The sequence below is a fragment of the Triticum urartu genome, chromosome 2A (assembly GCF_056163025.1).
Source record: "Triticum urartu cultivar PI428250 chromosome 2A, HENAU_Tu73, whole genome shotgun sequence".
Classification (NCBI taxonomy): Eukaryota; Viridiplantae; Streptophyta; class Magnoliopsida; order Poales; family Poaceae; genus Triticum; species Triticum urartu.
Window position 1 is genome coordinate 208,040,539 of NC_141874.1, and position 17,222 is coordinate 208,057,760.

The window sequence follows — 17,222 nt, forward strand, 5'->3', positions numbered from 1 at the left end:
ACACGACACACGGGGAGGGAGGAGATGGACGGCGGAGTAGTGTGCGTGAGCCACTCCACTTCCTAAGCTCCAAATGCGCAAATGGAAGAGTAACCCTTTGTGGTGGTGTTCTCAGGGCAGATGCCATGGGATGGCTTATCGAGAGTGGTTGGGGCCGATATGTGTCGGTGGGTTCCGGAGGCGAGATTGGGCACGGGCAATGCTAGACACAAGACGTAACCAGATTTGTGGCCCTCCAAGGGAGGTAATACCCCTAGTCCTACCGGATCACTATGAAGATCACAAGGGCTACAAGGTTGCTCATAGAGCTTTTTTGAGTGGAGGAGGAAGAAGGAGCTAGCTCTCCTCTCTACCTCGTGTGTGTGTGTGTGTGTGTGTGTGTGTGTGAATGTATGGAATGAGCCGAACCCCTCCTAGGGGGCTCATGGGAGGTCTTATAGTTGGATCTCCCAGGTTACATACGATAAAGAAAGAGTGGCAGGACCCCGTTCCCAACGTCTCTGCCCTTCAGTAGGGCCCGCTGGCTACACGTCACTGTAGCTAGTCTGTCACGGCGTCATGGAGTAGTTGGCACTATGCCTCTATAGCGCCCGGCCGCGCTGGCGTCAGCGCCGCCCAGCCGACCCATAGCTGGGGAGCCAGCTGGAGGGCCAGCCGGATTGAGGGGCCTTGGCCGCCCCAATGTTTTGAAAAAATGACTTATACTCCCGAGCCTACCCGGGGGTTATCCCCCTGACACCCTTATAAAGGGCTCTCAGCTCTTCTCAACTTGTGAGGTTTTTTAGACAACCTCGTGAAGGTTTTATTAACTCATCACAACGTTTATAGGTATGGAGGCAAGGTATCCAGGGTGCCCTAACCAAACATGGTGGCCACCCCCGAGAGATAAAGCATGCTTCGCTAAGTTGTGAGCTTCAAAATTTTGAGCTCCTAAATTCATGACTAATTTTACAAAATAACAAAAGCCAAAGAGTGTGGTCCATTATTTCATGTATGATCACTCCATACCTAGCCAAGTTTTCCTTCTTTAAGTCATCAAACACCACCTTGCAATCCGATGTCACGTGGATTCACCGTAGATATAGGTCATCTCTGAATGCGGGAGCCTCTCTTATTGCTAGTGCTTAGAGAGTTTGTGGTTCCACGATATACCTGAAAACAAGCATGGAAGCTCCCATGAAAACCTCTCTGAGTGAAAGTGCAACTATCCCTGGGTGGTTTTGGTAATTACTAACAACATATAGCTCATTGAACTAATACTATTTCAAGATGATCATTTCAGAAAGTTCATTGATTGGCATGGCATGGATTAGGAATGTGGACCCCTCAAAATGCTAAGGACGCATATTGGCTCAAGCTCAGAAGCCTTCGAAGCCCAAGAGAAGCACCAGAAACATTCCTGCTGAAGAGAAGAACAAGGCCCCAGTGTCTGAAGTTGAAGAAGAAGATGATGAAGCCCAAGTGCTGAGAAAACTAAAACCCAAGATTCCAGATCACAATGACACTCATCCAGTGGCTGAGGACATGAACATCAGAAAGGATGCAGGATTGAGAGTTTGGAGGGAGTCTGATCCATATGCTATAAGAAGGAGAACTGCAGTGGACTATAGGTTCCACACCAAAGAACAACATGACTTCTATGAGACCATTCTGCTTGACAAGAAACCAATTGTCAGTGATATGAGATGGGTCGATTGGGAATTTATTAATGAGAATGAAGATCACTTCTCGGGTGTACATGAAAGCTTCAAAGCTTGTGGAGTTGACAAGTTTGTTGAACAGAAGCTCACAAAATGGAATGATGAGCTAATCATGCAATTTTACTCCACTGCTCATTTCTATCCATATGGGAGGATAGTGTGGATGTCTGAAGGTACACTACAAAAAAATACACTTCCGTGATGATACGTGTTTGTCACAGTAGGTCACGTTTTCTGTCATGCATGTACATCCATGAAAAATTTATGACAGAATCAAGATAGTCATACATGTGCTGTCATAGAAGTGTTCCATGACATTACCAAAATTATCATCATGGAAGTGTCCACTTCCATGACGATAAATCGCGCGTCACAGAAGTGCTTTCGTCAAGGGTGACCGACACGTGGCATCCACCGTAACGGAATGCCGTTAAGCTATCGGGTCCGGTTTTGGATCCGATAACCCGTTAACAGTCCCGACCAATGGGTTTTTTCCACGTGTAAAATCATCATTAGCTGGAGGAAACACGTGTCGGCTCAACGTTGGGACAGATGCCATCCACACATTGGACCCAAAGCGCCTATGATACGTCGACACGTGGCACGGCCCAACAGAGGCCCATTTCTGTGAAAAGGCCGGCCCGTTTGACTTGGTCAAAAGGTGGCGGGCCGACCCACGGCAAGCCTGTGAACGGCCTGTTCGCATATAGGCCATTTACAGCCCGCTAACCCAGGGCCCGTTTACGGCCTATCCGAATTAGGCCCAGTAGCGTCATCTGGGCCGTCCAATATAATTCCAGCCTATTTTAACTTCCGGCCCATGTATGGCCCATGACATCTTTCGGTCCATATGAGGCCCTTATTACTCTTGGCCCATTAACGGTCCGTGGTAAAACTGGCCCATAATGAACAGTATATCACTTTATACCCATTAACGTCACGTGGTGAAACTGGGCCGTAATGAACAATGTATCACTTTATACCCATTAACGACCCATTATTCCGTTGGGCCATTTCCAGCCCATGTTATCTTTCGGCCTTCTCGGGGCCCATTTATTCTTGGGCTCATTTCCACATTCGTTTACTTACGGCCCGTTACTGTCATTTTCTGCTTGTGGGCCAAATTTAGCCCGTGGTTACAGTCGGCCCGTTTGTGGCCCGATAATACGTTGGGCCGTTTTCATGTCAAAAAAACCCGTTGGGCTGTTTTCATAGAGTTATCAAATACGGCCTATTAACGGCCCGTTATTGTCCACGAAAGTACGGCCCATGATTGGCGAAATGATGATACGCCTCGTAGAAGGCCCATGGATCCTACGGCCCGTAAAAGGCCCATGAATCGTACGACCCGTAGAACGCCCATGGATCCTACGGCCCGTATAGAAGGCCAATGGATCCTACGGCCCGTAGAAGGCCCATGGATCATACGGCCCGCAGGAGGCCCATGGTTACAACAGTCCGTGTGTTGCCATGATTATTCTGGCCTAGTTTCCAAAGATAGGTTATTGTGGCCACTAGAAAAACCCAGAAAAAGAACTGCAGTGACTACAAGCAAACAACTAAACAAGACAATAAGGAAATAAATAAGCAAGCAATTAACGCTAGCCTATTACCGCTATTACACATATTACATCCACTGGGCTTCAAAGTTCGCCACCAATGCAAATATAGGGAACAAAGCCACATATTACATACACTGGCCGTCAAAATTGGCCACCAGTGCAAATAAACGCGGTAGCAAAACAAGAGCATAACTGAAACAACTTCAGAAGAGCTCAAGAAACGTGGTATCCACCATGCTGGCAATAAGCTTAGCAAGCTTACTAGCTTTGTCCTGTTTGGCGCTAAAATCCTCCAACGCTTGCTGTTGCACCAGAAAGTATGCATCTGAATGCTCCAGGGACTTCCGCAGTCCTTCCGCTTCTTTGTCGCAGCACAGCTGATCGATGTCTTTCAGCTTGTAGTTGAGACTCAAGAAACCGAACTGATTCAGACAGTGAGTTTGAATAGCTTGTGCAAGTGGTAGTGGCCAGTAACTCGAACACTAAACCAAGACAGGACTTTGGGGTTGTCTCACTGTCTTCGAGATAGTATTCCTTAGCTGTTTTATCAGCTTTGTTGGAGACCAACAAGGATGTGTCACTATCCTGAACCTTATCTGCATTACTTCCTTTACCATTGCTTAATAAGGCACTCTTCCCTAATACTCTGTCAGCATTCTAAAAGAAGAAACAAGCAGACACATAACAGTTTAGCATGTACTAGTATATGAAATTCATTTCGGTGAATCAGTTCATTAGTAAGGTGGACAGGATTAAACTAACCAAGTCTTCTATTGCCAAGTACTAGTACATAATAAAAGCATCAAGCAAACATATATCTATGTCCTATGGTCACTGCATTGTCTTGCCAAATCAAAATAGAGGCACGGTTCAAATCATATTAGTTCAAGACAAAGCAGCAGTGAAAGAATACAAACCGTGGGAAACTACACGGCACAACAAGATTTCAGATGGGTACCACGGGTCTACATGTACAATAACACTATTGGCTCTGTTGATGCTAGTAATGTGCATGATATGAGAAGTCAACTGTATACAGAATTGAAATTGAAATCAACAGAGCTATTGATAAGAGCAAGCCTGTTAAAGAAACATGCGTGAATATACCTGCTGTGCCATTGCAGTTTCGATTGGACCCTTCAATTTAAAAATAAGTTTGTATGAGTAAATACAGTGATACAAGAGCAAAGCAGTATGCACGATAGCAATCATAGTTAAAAAAGGCACGCCTAAGGGAGCACTTAAGCACGCCTAGGCTCTAGGCGTTGGCGAAACGCATTGCGCATAACTACATTTAATCTGTGCATAACTGCGCATAAGCATGCGCTTTGGTCAGTAAAGCGCAAGGCGGTGGCAAAACGCACAATTAACGCCTAGCGCTTTTTTGAACTATGATAGTAATGGAATCTTAAATTAGAACAGTTGTTCTTCAGGTTTAGGCACTTGTTCTACATGAACAGAGTACAGTAAGACGCAAGAATATAGTACTTAAAAGTAGAAAATGAGCTCATAGACCTTACCACATTCTTAGTTCGGGACCAGTACAGAACAAGGCGTTCCCAGTCATCGTCCAGTAAATGTGTCTTAGGAGAACGTAAGGGAATTTGATGAGTTTCTTTGCCGGTGAAGTACATTTCTTCAGGTAATTCCGATACTGCCACCAAGCATTCTTCAAGATAGCATAGGTATTAGCACAGGTTACCTCATCCCGAGTTTCCAAATCGGTCCTTCTCTATAGAGAAAATGGGAAAATTTGATGTATTATAACCATCATGGAGGTAGGATGTATGGGACAAAGTAAAGTAATTGCCATAAATAACATTACTTACACATAACTCCTAGACAAACACCTGCAACTGGCATTTTCCTTCATCTTCAGTATAATATTTCCAAGATGGGAAGATACGCACATATGATTTAACAACATCAAATGCGATAGATGCTAAACTACGACTACCTGGTTGTGCTTCCTCCACAGGAATAGGCGTACTAACTGGTGGAGTTGGGGTTCGCCGTGGTAGTACTGGCCCTTTGGGAACTGGAGCTGCCTTACTAACTACTCTTGTTTGGGAGCTCTGTGGTGGAGATGGTGTTGTGTCAACAGGAACTGGGTTACTATCTGCTGGGGTGGGGGTTAGATTGGGTGTAGTTGGTTCTCTGTCCATCACAGTAGGGGTACAATCTGCGAGAGTTTGGCTTATGTGTGGTAGGGTTGGTTCTCGTGCATGTACAACCAGGGTGATATCTTCATCAAGAGGTAGCACTGTTTTATTTGAAGACCATGTTTTTAGTCCGCTAGATGCTGGCATCGCCCACTCCAATTCAAATGACTAATAAACAGGAAACATAGTTGAATGTATAGACATTGTATGAGAGACAGATGCAATAGATAGTGTGGAAAAAAGATGTCATGAAATAGTTGACATGTATATTGTTTAACTAAAACGGATAGCATGACATAATTTCACATATATGATGTCTATCTAAACTGGATAGCATAGCATAGCATAATTCAAAGATATGATGAATAACTAAACAGGATCGCATGACATAATTCACCTACATGTTATCTAAGTAATCAGGATCGCATCATTTAATTCACATATGTGATTTATATGCTAAACAGAGGGCATTAGATATGATGTCTGAACTAAGAACATGGTGTTGAATATTGTGTATATGATGTCTAATCTATGCAATACAAGACACCATATGCATGATGTGAGTAGTATAACCGTGCCAAGTTAGAGCATACACCTCGGTGGGGGAATAGGACTGGTCATCTATCTCTGAATCCATTTCTGAGGAGCTATCGGGACCCAACAAGAGATCTGCTTCGACAGGTAGCACTGTCTGATCTGAAGGCCTTGTTTTCACTCCAGATTTTTCAATCTCCCACCCAAATGGCTGATTCACATGAAGAGTAGTTTAATGTACAAATATTGTCGACAAATGGAAATGTAATAAAGAAAAGGATGGGCAAGATATCATTCAAATATATGATGCCTGGTTAAACAGGATGGCATTGCACATTTCATGTATATTATGGCTGGCTAAAAGACACGAGACTGCACAATTCCCATATATGATATAGAAACTAAACAGGTGGCATTACAGAACATGTCTAAACTAAGTAGATGACATATATGATGTCAAAAGTAGGCACTGCAAGGCAACATATGCATGATATGACTAACATCATCATGCCAAGGTAGAGCAAACACCTTGGGGGTAAATAAGAGTGGTCAGCAGCATCTGAATCCGCCTTAGAACAAATATCTTCCTCTAGATTACAATCTGGAGAGGGGTGGGGAGGGTTTGCCATTGAACCCACCATGGAGCGATGTCTTCATGACATTGTATTGCCGTGCAAAACTCTTCTCTTTTTCTCCACATGTTCAGCATGACTGTGTACAATATCTGACATGCATACGAAAAAAATATGGTGAGATTATGTAAGGAGAGCATGCAGAAATTTAGAGTGATGGTAACAATCAGTGGATGGATCCAAAAATAATGATAGCAGGCTGATGATTGCTTTAATTTAATAAAAAGACAGATGATGATTGTTTTACTATTTGTTTCCCACCCAATATGAACAACATAGGCATACCCTAGGTGAACCAGATATTAGACAGAGATACTATTCATTGCTTCCTCGATACGTGCCCCACAACTAATTTAGAACTCAAGTTTGAACATTAATTTGGACCTGACTTTGAGTCCAAGAGGTGAACATGACAATAAAGTAGCAGGTAATTTTAAGCAATGCATAACATAAGCAGAATCAAAAGAGTGCGACCTCTCTTGTGGACCCGTGTACTCCTCAGGTTCATCTGCTGAGTCGATGATGGTGATGTCGTTGCGGTGGGTGCCGGCGGCAGGGAAGGAGATCTGAGGCGGCGAAAGACGGTCAGGAGTCATGGTGTCTGGTTTGGTGGATGTTTCTGTCGATGGAGCACCTCAGGTGAGGTGGACGACGTCGCGGCAGGAGCAGGACAAACCACACAAAGTTCCCTTCGACACCTACCTGTAACTAAAATAATTCTGTAAGGGCTCATTTGGCTTGCATGATTCTAAAAACGCAGGGATAGGAAAAACACCGGAATAGGATAGGAATGCACATGGTAAACAGAGCATTTGTAAACACAGGATTTCTGTCAACTTGGGTGTTTGGTTTACAGGAATTGGAAGAGCAGAGGAATGCAAAGAAACATGGCCAAAATAATGTGAAACCATATGAAAGCGTGTACAGTTAGAATGTTATTCTGCCACTAATGCACTTGGTCTTGTTTTCATGCATAGGATTTTGAAAAGTAGGTCTAGGTGGATGTTTTGCTTCATTCCTTTCAACAAAATGCATGAATAATTGAATACTAGAGTGCCATTGGAAAATTCCCTATTGCTATGTTTTTCCGTCGAGCCAAAATAGCCCTAATGGATCGACATGAATGTATAGTAATAAGTGATGCAACAAGTGTACAACCTCTTTGCTGTGGCCATGTCGACCTCAGCATCATTGGGTTGGTCGCTGAAGTAGTTAAGGCAAAGGTGGCTATCGGAGGTGTGGAGGAAGATATGAGGAATCTGTAGACGGCGTCCAGGGCACTGCTCTGTTGTGATGGATCATTCTGTCGTTGGAGCAGCCCTGGTGAGCCGTAAGACGTCAAGGCTGAAGCAGCACAAGACAGACATCGTCAATCTCAAGTGGGATTCTAATAGAATCTCCAATAGATGATGTAAAATAGATGTAAAATTTACATCACCAAAAACCACCTGACTACAACAGATGAGGTAAAAACTGTTGACTCTGAACTTAACTGTCGAAACTGAACGCAATGGTAGCAGAGAGGCACTTGACATGTAGTTTAGGGAGGGCCTGTAGTTCATCTTCAACCTGCACCCCCGTGAGCCGCCAGCCACCACCGGCCGAACCGCCGGCCCTAGCGCCGCCTCGCCACCCCGAAGCAACTCCCCACCGCCGGTCCGCCGCCGCCCCGGCCAGCCCTATAGCCCCCCGCCCCCACCCTGAACCCTAAGATAGATAGTGGGGTACCTCTCCGGCGAGCCCCCATCCCCGCTGCGGTGGTTCTTCCTTAACTCCGGCGAGCCCCCCACCCCCTAAAAATCAACTGACTCAAAAGTCAATTCAGTCGACTGAAGTGTAGGTAAATCAGAGCAGAGCAGCAGCACGAGCGAGGGGGGTGCAGCAGCAACAGCGCGAGCGAGCGAGCGAGAGCCGGAGCAGCAGCAGTAGATCCGGCTGGTATGGCCGCCGCCGCCGAAGGGGCCTCGCACTGGGGGAGAGCCGCCGTGGAGATGTTGCCCGCGGCGCCGGCTTCAAGGTAGCCGCTCCATGGGGGTGCGGGGTGGAGCACCGTCGGCGCCGGGAGGTCGAGCTAAGGAGAAGGTGCGATGCGATGAGTGTACATCTCTTTGGTGGCGCCGAGTAGGCCTCGGCTTCGTCCGAGGAATCGGTGAGGATGATGCGGTTCCGGTGGAGTAGCTTAAGGCAGCGCTGTGGGGATGGAGCAGCCATGATAGACGAGGCATTCGTCGGAGCAGCTCCTTGGAGATGGAGGACGGGGCGGCTGAACCGGCGGGATGACGGATCTTCATCCGAGGAGGTGGATGAGGGACGTCGAGCTGTTGCAGTGGACGACGTCATCGGGGAAAAGGCTCCGGCTGGGCAGCGGTGAGGTGGCGGACGGAGAAGGGTGGGGTTTCATGGCTGGAGCGGAGAGGTTATGGCAGCCTGGGATTTCGAATGACGAAAAGGAGGCGATTGGAAGGGGTGAACCATGACTTAGGGACGCGCTTGTCTAAAATGTAGGGTGTGTTACAAAAATACCCCACTGATTTGAACTAGCGGCCCTTTCGGCTCAGGGTTAGAAGGGGGATTTCGCGCGTCGGGATTTGGCAGCTGGAGGGAGTTTTCGCGCGCGTTGTAATATCGGGATAGCAAGGCGCGAGTTGTGAAGGCGTCAGTTTTGGGAGCACGATATCTGAATTTTCGGGATATAACAAGGCGCGGGTTGAATTTTAGGGACAAGCCTAACGTGTAATATTGTATTTGTACATATCAAATCAATTCGCACTTCCCTCAGCCAAAAAGAAAACGAAAAAAGTAAAACTATTCACACCACACAAGGAGAGAGTCTTGCCCCGTTTTACTATAAAAATGCTATTTAAAGCTACTCATACCAACAATTTAGTGCAATTAAATGCTATTTAGTAGTACGAATCCATGTTATGTCCAATTAAATTTTTTCGTTTATTGTATAATGCATGTAACCTACTCATATCAACATTTTAGTGCATTCTAAATGTCTATACTACCGCTGCAATTCGAACTGAATTTGAATTCGTTTCTCTATTTTAATAAGAATCTACAATCATGATTGTTGCCAACTTCAACCATCATTCGTGTATTACCTTAATAACACACCACATGATTACTATAGAGATAGATATGAACTATGTGTACTACATGAACTCAAATTCTATTTTTTGAATACACTTGATGTTGATTCCAAATAATAGTACATTTGATGTACTAACTATATATTCATAATCTAAACCATGTTCCATACGTGTACACCGTGTTTATCACACATAGTATAGTGCCCCGCGCCCTACATTATGACAAGTATTTAGACCTGAGCTGCAAAAGCCGCACATTAGCCCAAATTATGATCAATGTTCTATATGTTATACGTAGTACTAGCAAGATGCCCATGCGTTCCATAGAACATCAACATGATCAAGGGGAGGCCTAATTTGCAAATATGGAGAGGGGTGTGGGTATCTTTTTTCAAAATTGGCATAGTTTCCTTCCTATCCGTCAGATATAAATCGGACGACCTATATTGCAGGATGGCACCATCATCAATAACTCCGTTTTTATAAGAGTAGAGATAAAATATATTATATGCGGTATAACATGTTCATAACCACACCATGTGTATCACCGTTATATATATTCACACATGCGTCGGTTTAAAACACTATGATAAATTCTTCAAATATCCGAATTCGCTTTTTATAATGAAGTCTGATCTCTATTCGTCTTTTACACCCACACAATCCTCTTATCTTTGTAGCTAGCTAGCGCTAACTTTCTCTCGTGCATGCAGACGCCCGCATCCCTCTCACCCTCCCTCAACATTCTCTAGCTCCATCGCACAAATTCGTCTTTTCACTTTAGGTCGTTCACCCACAGTGTATGTAGGCCCCCAGCTCCTTCTTTACAGCACACATTGATCGATATGCCTCTCTAGCCAGGTGTGCCTAGCACAAACACAAGCTTCCCCTCTTCTCTTATCACCGTCCATGCCTCACTCCCACCACTCTTTTCATCGATCTCGTACTCGCACACTCCTTCCCCCTTGATATAGTATGACTCTCGCTCCACCTCCTAGATGCATCCCTCTCTCTCTATCCTTCTCCCCGTGCCTCATTTGCTTCTAACACACACATGCATGCATGTATACCGATCGATCTCCCAACATATACCTAGGTCGACTTTAACTATCCCCCCCATCGATCGACGTACCTCACAAGTTATGTCTCTCCTTTATCTGACAAAGGACGATTGATCTTCCTATGTAGTTATGTCTGCTTACCACATCCATATCTTTCCCCCTCATCATTCGTGCATGCCTCCTGACCCGTCTCTCACACGCACGTGCACAGACAGGCAGCCATCCCCTCTCTTATTGATATTGCAGGCGTGCCCTCCGGTTGTCTAGCAAGCCTATCCCACCATTTGTTAGAAACAACTCCACTACCACCCCCTCCAACACTCTAGCTCCGTGTCTGTCCCAACCTTATTCATCTCCTACACATATGCATGGATGCCGATCAATCTCCCTTAATACATGAGGTAGGCCTCTCTTCTCCTTCACACATATACCAGCCATTGTACCTCTATAGTTAATTAGGCCTCCCCCACCACACACCGATAGTCGAGCGCTGTAGGTAGGTATCCATGCCACAGAGACAAACCGCACCTGTCCCCTCTCTCGTTCTAGTACGCCAGCCACTCTATATCTTTGACATGGGCACACACAAATTCGATGGCACTCTTTATCGACCGCGTGCACACACACACACACATCACCCCTCTCTTCGATTCTATGGACACCTCAAGTCGATGATACCTCCACTCTCTTCTCGTGGATCGCCCCCTATATATATATGATATAACCAGGACTCTATTTCACACACATTGCATATGCTACTTTTTTGATTGACCCCCCTCCCCCTAAAAAAACTCTCACGAACCCACACACTATATCTCTCTACGTTTGTATCTCTCTCACATAACCCCACGTAGGTGGTGTACGTATACAAGAAGAGAATAGGTGCACCGTGCACACATACTCACGCTTCGTGCCCAACCACACCCGCGCAGGTACACGGTGGAGCTCATTTCTGTACGAAATGGCAGCCCACGTGCTAATTTGAACGCGTGTAGTGGTTGTTTACCTACTGAGGTCGTGTACCAAGTGTGCACGAAACAAAGATCGACTTGATGCGTTGGCGCGTTATTTTTAAATAAAGTTATATCGCTCAATGGCACGTATACAAAATACAAAATGATTTTTATGGAGAAAAAGGTAGTCCGCTCCACTATATACAACGGAGCCTGGTTTGTCTCTCTTCAGAGTATCTCACACAAGGCTGCGGTGACCTCTCTCTCTCTCTCACCGTTGGTCACTGATTCGGCCGCATCCCGTCTTCCGTCGGAAAGGGAGGACGTGCATCGTTTCTTCGTTCGACAGCGCCGAGGCAGCACATCCCGATCTGTGGTACACACCGTTCTCTCTGACCAAGCTCCGGCGCCGTAGGGCCTACGCCACCTGCTCGTTGTCACAGTATGGGCAGATTCCGCCCGCCGCCGCCGCTCACCTAGTTACATCCCGACGACCTCCAGGTATCCCCTCCGACCTTGCTCCACTGCCCATCTTCCCACGTCGCTGCATGTGGATCTTCCATATTTCTTTGCACAAAACGTAGCTTGTCCAGCGTACTTTCCATATTGCAATCTCGTCCTCACACTGTTTTAGACAAACACAACCGTGTTGTTATCTTCCCTTAGGACAAGGAATATGCTTCTTTTTTGTCGTCGCAACTGTCATCAACAATATTTGTCTTTTTACAAATTTCAAATGGGCATATTTTAGAGTGTAGATTCGCTCATTTTGCTTCGTATGTGTACTCCCTCCGTTCCTAAATATTTTTCTTTCTAGAGATTTCAACAAGTGACTACATACGGAGCAAAATGAGTGAATCTACACTCTAAAATATGTCTATATACATTCATATGTAATAGTCCATTTGAATCTCTAAAAAGACAAATATTTGAGTAGTCACTTGTTGAAATCTCTAGAAAGACAAATACTCCGGAGTATATTTAAGAAACAAGGGGGTAGTGCACAGCCGCATGAGAGACTCAGACCGGTTGTTTCGCCGCATTAATAGTGAGTAATGAGCAGTCAAATCATAAGCCCCACCTTTCCCACTGTAAGTTGCTCGGAAGAAGCAACCATCAATACGCTCTTCTTTGAATCCGCTCATACTACCCCATCCGTCACTGTTTATAGAGCGCGCTTCAGAAAAAGAGAAAATCTCTGGGACCAAGGCGACTAGCGATCGGCCTGAAAAATAGCATTGGTAGTTATAGCACGGCGTCTATTACTAGAGGAAATAATGCGCACACACATGCATGCAGTGCTTCCACCCCAGGTACATACATGCATGCACGTACTCCACTCTGTAGTACTACATCGAGAGAAAATTGTGGTTACCACGCCCTAATTAATTGAGCATTAAACCGAACGCGTCTAAAGTCTCTCTGGTGGTGGAAATGCATTGAGAGAAATGCATCATAATGAAGCGCGCCCTGTAAACTGTGACGGAGGGAGGAGTAGTATGAAGGTGCAAAACCAAGTACGCGTATGGCTAGTTGGCCAACGCACCTCCTCTTGGCATATCACCGACATGTGGGACCGGAGTGTGAGCAAACCGATCTCAATTGACGACAAAATGGCCAACCCGCCGTTCCTTGAGAGAGACGAGGAGCGAGAACACATAGACGGGCTCGCACGGAGGCCAAGATATATTCGAGCATGGTTGATCGATATCATCATTAAATGTTGGGCTGCCGTTTTCCGCCCTTCTCCGGAATAAATGTGTACTTTATTAGAGATTTAAAAAAATAAGAGTACAGAGGCTCCACCATGCGGTTCTAGTAGTAGTACTACTCGTACTACTAAACCTTGCGCTTGGCTCTTCGCCTCTTCGTGAAGTCGAACAATGATGGTACTCCGCATGTTCGGTACTACAGTGTATGCCTTTGGCAATCTGACACCGAATGAACTGATGCATGTCCACCGCCTGGGCGAGGGTACGTTGCATTAGTCAAAAGGTGTAAGCGATCTTCACCTTGTCCTGCAAGCTTCTCCTCGTTCTTCGAGTTGACGGGACACACTAACAAGTAGTGCTAGTCCATACTCCCTCCTTTCCGGTTAATATGGCTTAATCTTTTTTGCGGGTAAATGAGAGAGCTTTATTCATATATAAGCATTCTTAGGAAAATCAGCCAAGACACTCGTCACTAGGAAGCGAGGTACCCCGCAAAAAAGAAGTAGGAAGCGAGGTGTTTCATCAAGCCAGCTCTCGGCCACATTCAAAGTGCAGTAAGCACGGTTCGCACAAAGATGCGCCGCAAGGTTTGCTGACCTGTTTACATGCTGGATAACAAAAAAAGAGGGAATATTACCGAGCGCTCCTATTTGTAACAGGATATGAGCCAGAATTCAGTGAGAATTGTGGGAGTGTTCCATGCAATCAACTTCCATTATCACACGTGAGAACCCTCGAAGAGAACCAAATGTGTTGAAGATTGCTTTATCACATTTTAAAAATACAATAAGAGTGCAGACGCTCCTCCATCCGGTTCCTAGTACTACCTCTATAGACTATAGTACTAGTACTAGTAAACTTTGCGCTTGGCTGTTCGCCTCTTCAGGAAGTGCAACAATAATAGTACTACTAGTGTAGTGTATGCTTCTGGCAATCTGACACCGAATTAACTGTTGCACGTCCACCGCCTGAGCGAAGGACATCTTGCATTAGTCGAAAGTTTCTCCTTGTCCTGCGAGCCATCGCGCACAAGCTTCTCCCATCCTGCAAGCTTCTCCTCGTTCGGCAAGTTGACGGGACACAACAAAGTAATGCTAGTCCATACTGCCTCCTCTCCGGTTAATATGGCTTAATTTTAAACGAGATAAATACATTGTCTGTCACTGTATATTTGTAAAAATACGGTCAGTGAACTTTATAATACGCTCATTGCGCTCAATATATACATTTTCCGGTGTTTATACGGTCACTAGCTCACCCTGGCTGAGTATGTGTGTGCATGCATGTGTAGGTTGAGCACTTGAGCGTGACCGTGTGTGTTCTGTCGTCTGCTCGGACATGCATGCATTAGGGCATCGCGCGTGTTTTTGCGTCCATGTGTATGTGTGACTGTTGCATACACGTAGGGGGACTACGTGTAGGGGCCACTAAAGGAGCAGTCAAATCACACAGTAAGTTAGTCGGAAGAAGCAACCATCATTTCACTCTTCAATGACACGTACGCAATATAAAATGGTTGATATGGAGAGAAAAAGAAAACCACTATATATACACTAGCAGGAGCCTAAGCTACAAGCCTGCTTGCTTGGGTTGCTCTCTTCACAAGCATAGAACGATGGTGGCCACACCGCTGGTCACATATCCGACCTGATCCTGCAGCTGGGGGAAGGGAATAATGTTCTGCGTAGACGCGGTCGACATCGGCGAGGGAGAAAAATCCACAGTTGGTGTGTCCCAATCGGGGGTCACCGCGGTATGGGCCGATGCCGCGTCCCAACCGCCCTTCTAGCTACAGCCCGACGCCCGTTTCGAAAATATTAGTGCATGTCAACAAAAATTCTATTCCATTTCGAAAAAAGCATATAAGCTGTTACTTCTTACCCAAAGGATCTTTATATCCAACAGACACAAAATATCCATTCGACTGTTCGAAGTTATTTTCACTGCTGATCTAATGTCGAGGTAATTGCTGCATCGCCACCAAAACCCACCATATCTTAAGCTAAAGTAGACCGAGCTAACCCCTATATTAGCATATTACTAAGATAAACAGAAGGCACTGTAGAATCATTTAGGACGTGAGCTTGTCAATCTGAATGTGGAAGGACACCAGCTTAGCCCCGGCCAGCAGCTTGGGCGGAACTGTGAAGAAGGTCAGCTCCTGCATGACGACGTCGCCAGGATCCTTGCTGCTTGTCACCTCCATTTCCACCTTGACGGCGTCGGTCCTGCCTTTGGGCTCCCCCGGCAGGCCGTTCTCCCACAGCTTGGACACGTAGTGCGGGAGTGGGGACGCCCCCGCTCTGATGCAGACGACCGACACGGCGATAGGCGCGCCGATGTCGAGCACGCCGCCGACCAAGAAAAACATGCAGCCGTCGTCCTTCGCGAACAGCAAGAGTCGTGGCTCCGACAGTGGCACTTGCAGCTGGAGCGCCTTGCCGTACTGGATCCTGTGCACGAGCATGGGATGCACGGTGCTGATGTGGTGGGAGAGCACCAGCGGCGGGCCTTCGTAGCCGCAGACGGGCACGGGGCATTTGCAGGGCATGAGCGGACACACGCTCTGGTGATCGGCGAGCTTGTGGTAAGTGACGTAGAGCCCACTGCCTTCGTGCGGGCACTCCACCATCACCGAGGAGAGGACGACGTCCACCGCCGTGTTCCACACATCGAAGCCACCGCCGCGCTCGCACTTCTGGCACTGCCGCTGGTTCCCGGGGCGCTCGACGCGGCAGTCCGCGCAAGCCAGGTGCCCTCCCTTGCACTGCACAAATCAATCGAACAACACATCAATCAAGAAACCTGCACTTTGCTCGATCAGCCGAATGGACGAGGTGTATTCGAACCTCATACACTAGAAGCTTCAAGGGGCGGAGGCACAAGGGGCAGTGGAGCAAGGTGAGGTCCATCGAGACCATAGAGAGCTCCATCGTCGGGTCATCTTCCGTCTGCATGATCTCGCCCTCCTCGTGCACAACCATCTCTCGCTTTATTAGGGCCGGGGCATTACAAAGCTTTACCGTCACATATTCATACTACTTCAAGGTGCATTAAATCAACACATGCAAGTATCAAAAGGAGAGTCACGGTATGCATGCATGCGTTGTAATTAATGCATCGGTAAACGCAAATTATTGAAATATATCGAGTGTAGTGCTTTGATGTGTTGCGTCAACTGGTACAAGACCGAGAAGTTTGATTACTACAACGCCTCTCGCCTTAACCACAGCTGTCTTTGGCTGCATGGTAGGTGGGCTACCGACCTGTTGGGTCCACCTGTCATGGATGCAAAGGCAGGAGCAGTAAGTCAATGAAGCTGCGTCCCTCCCTCGCCCATGAGCATGGTGGCTGACACAACTAGGAGAAGCTTTCGTTCGCTACACGCTCTCCCTCCCGTACGCGGTGGACATGCAGCAGTTCAATCGGTGTCAGATGGCCAGAAGCATATTGTAGTACTCCTCCACTGCAGTAGTACTCCATCATTAGCCCTATTTGAATCCACGGGTTAGAGTTAGTTTGGGTTAGTTTGGACTCAACTAACCCAAAAATATCCAAACAGGAGGGTTAGTTTGGGTTAGATGCATCTAACTCATCCAAAAATTCTGACCCACCCAAGAGGTGCTTATTTGGGTTAGTTCTTCTCAAGACCACTAAAAACACCTTTTTCTCTCGCTCTTCCCGAGGCAGACCTGTCCTCACTTCCTCGAAGCTTCTTGTCCTCTCCCTCCCTCCCTCTCGCACCGTTCGTGAAGGCGCCTCGCCATATCCACGCTCCATCTAACCCTACTATCCAAACACCTTTTTGGTT

At 46.5% G+C, this 17,222-nt stretch overlaps 1 protein-coding gene across 1 annotated transcript; it reads right to left on the reverse strand.

Moving 5' to 3' along the window:
* Positions 1–15,250: 15,250 nt before the first annotated feature.
* On the reverse strand, positions 15,251–16,395 carry LOC147984568 (putative E3 ubiquitin-protein ligase SINA-like 6). The gene is made up of 3 exons (XM_087541162.1): positions 16,261–16,395; positions 15,490–16,178; positions 15,251–15,380 (listed from the first exon to the last, which is right to left on the reverse strand). The coding sequence occupies exons 1-3, from the start codon at positions 16,393–16,395 to the stop codon at positions 15,251–15,253; spliced, it is 954 nt and encodes a 317-aa protein (XP_087397288.1).
* Between the last annotated feature and the right edge of the window lie 827 nt (positions 16,396–17,222).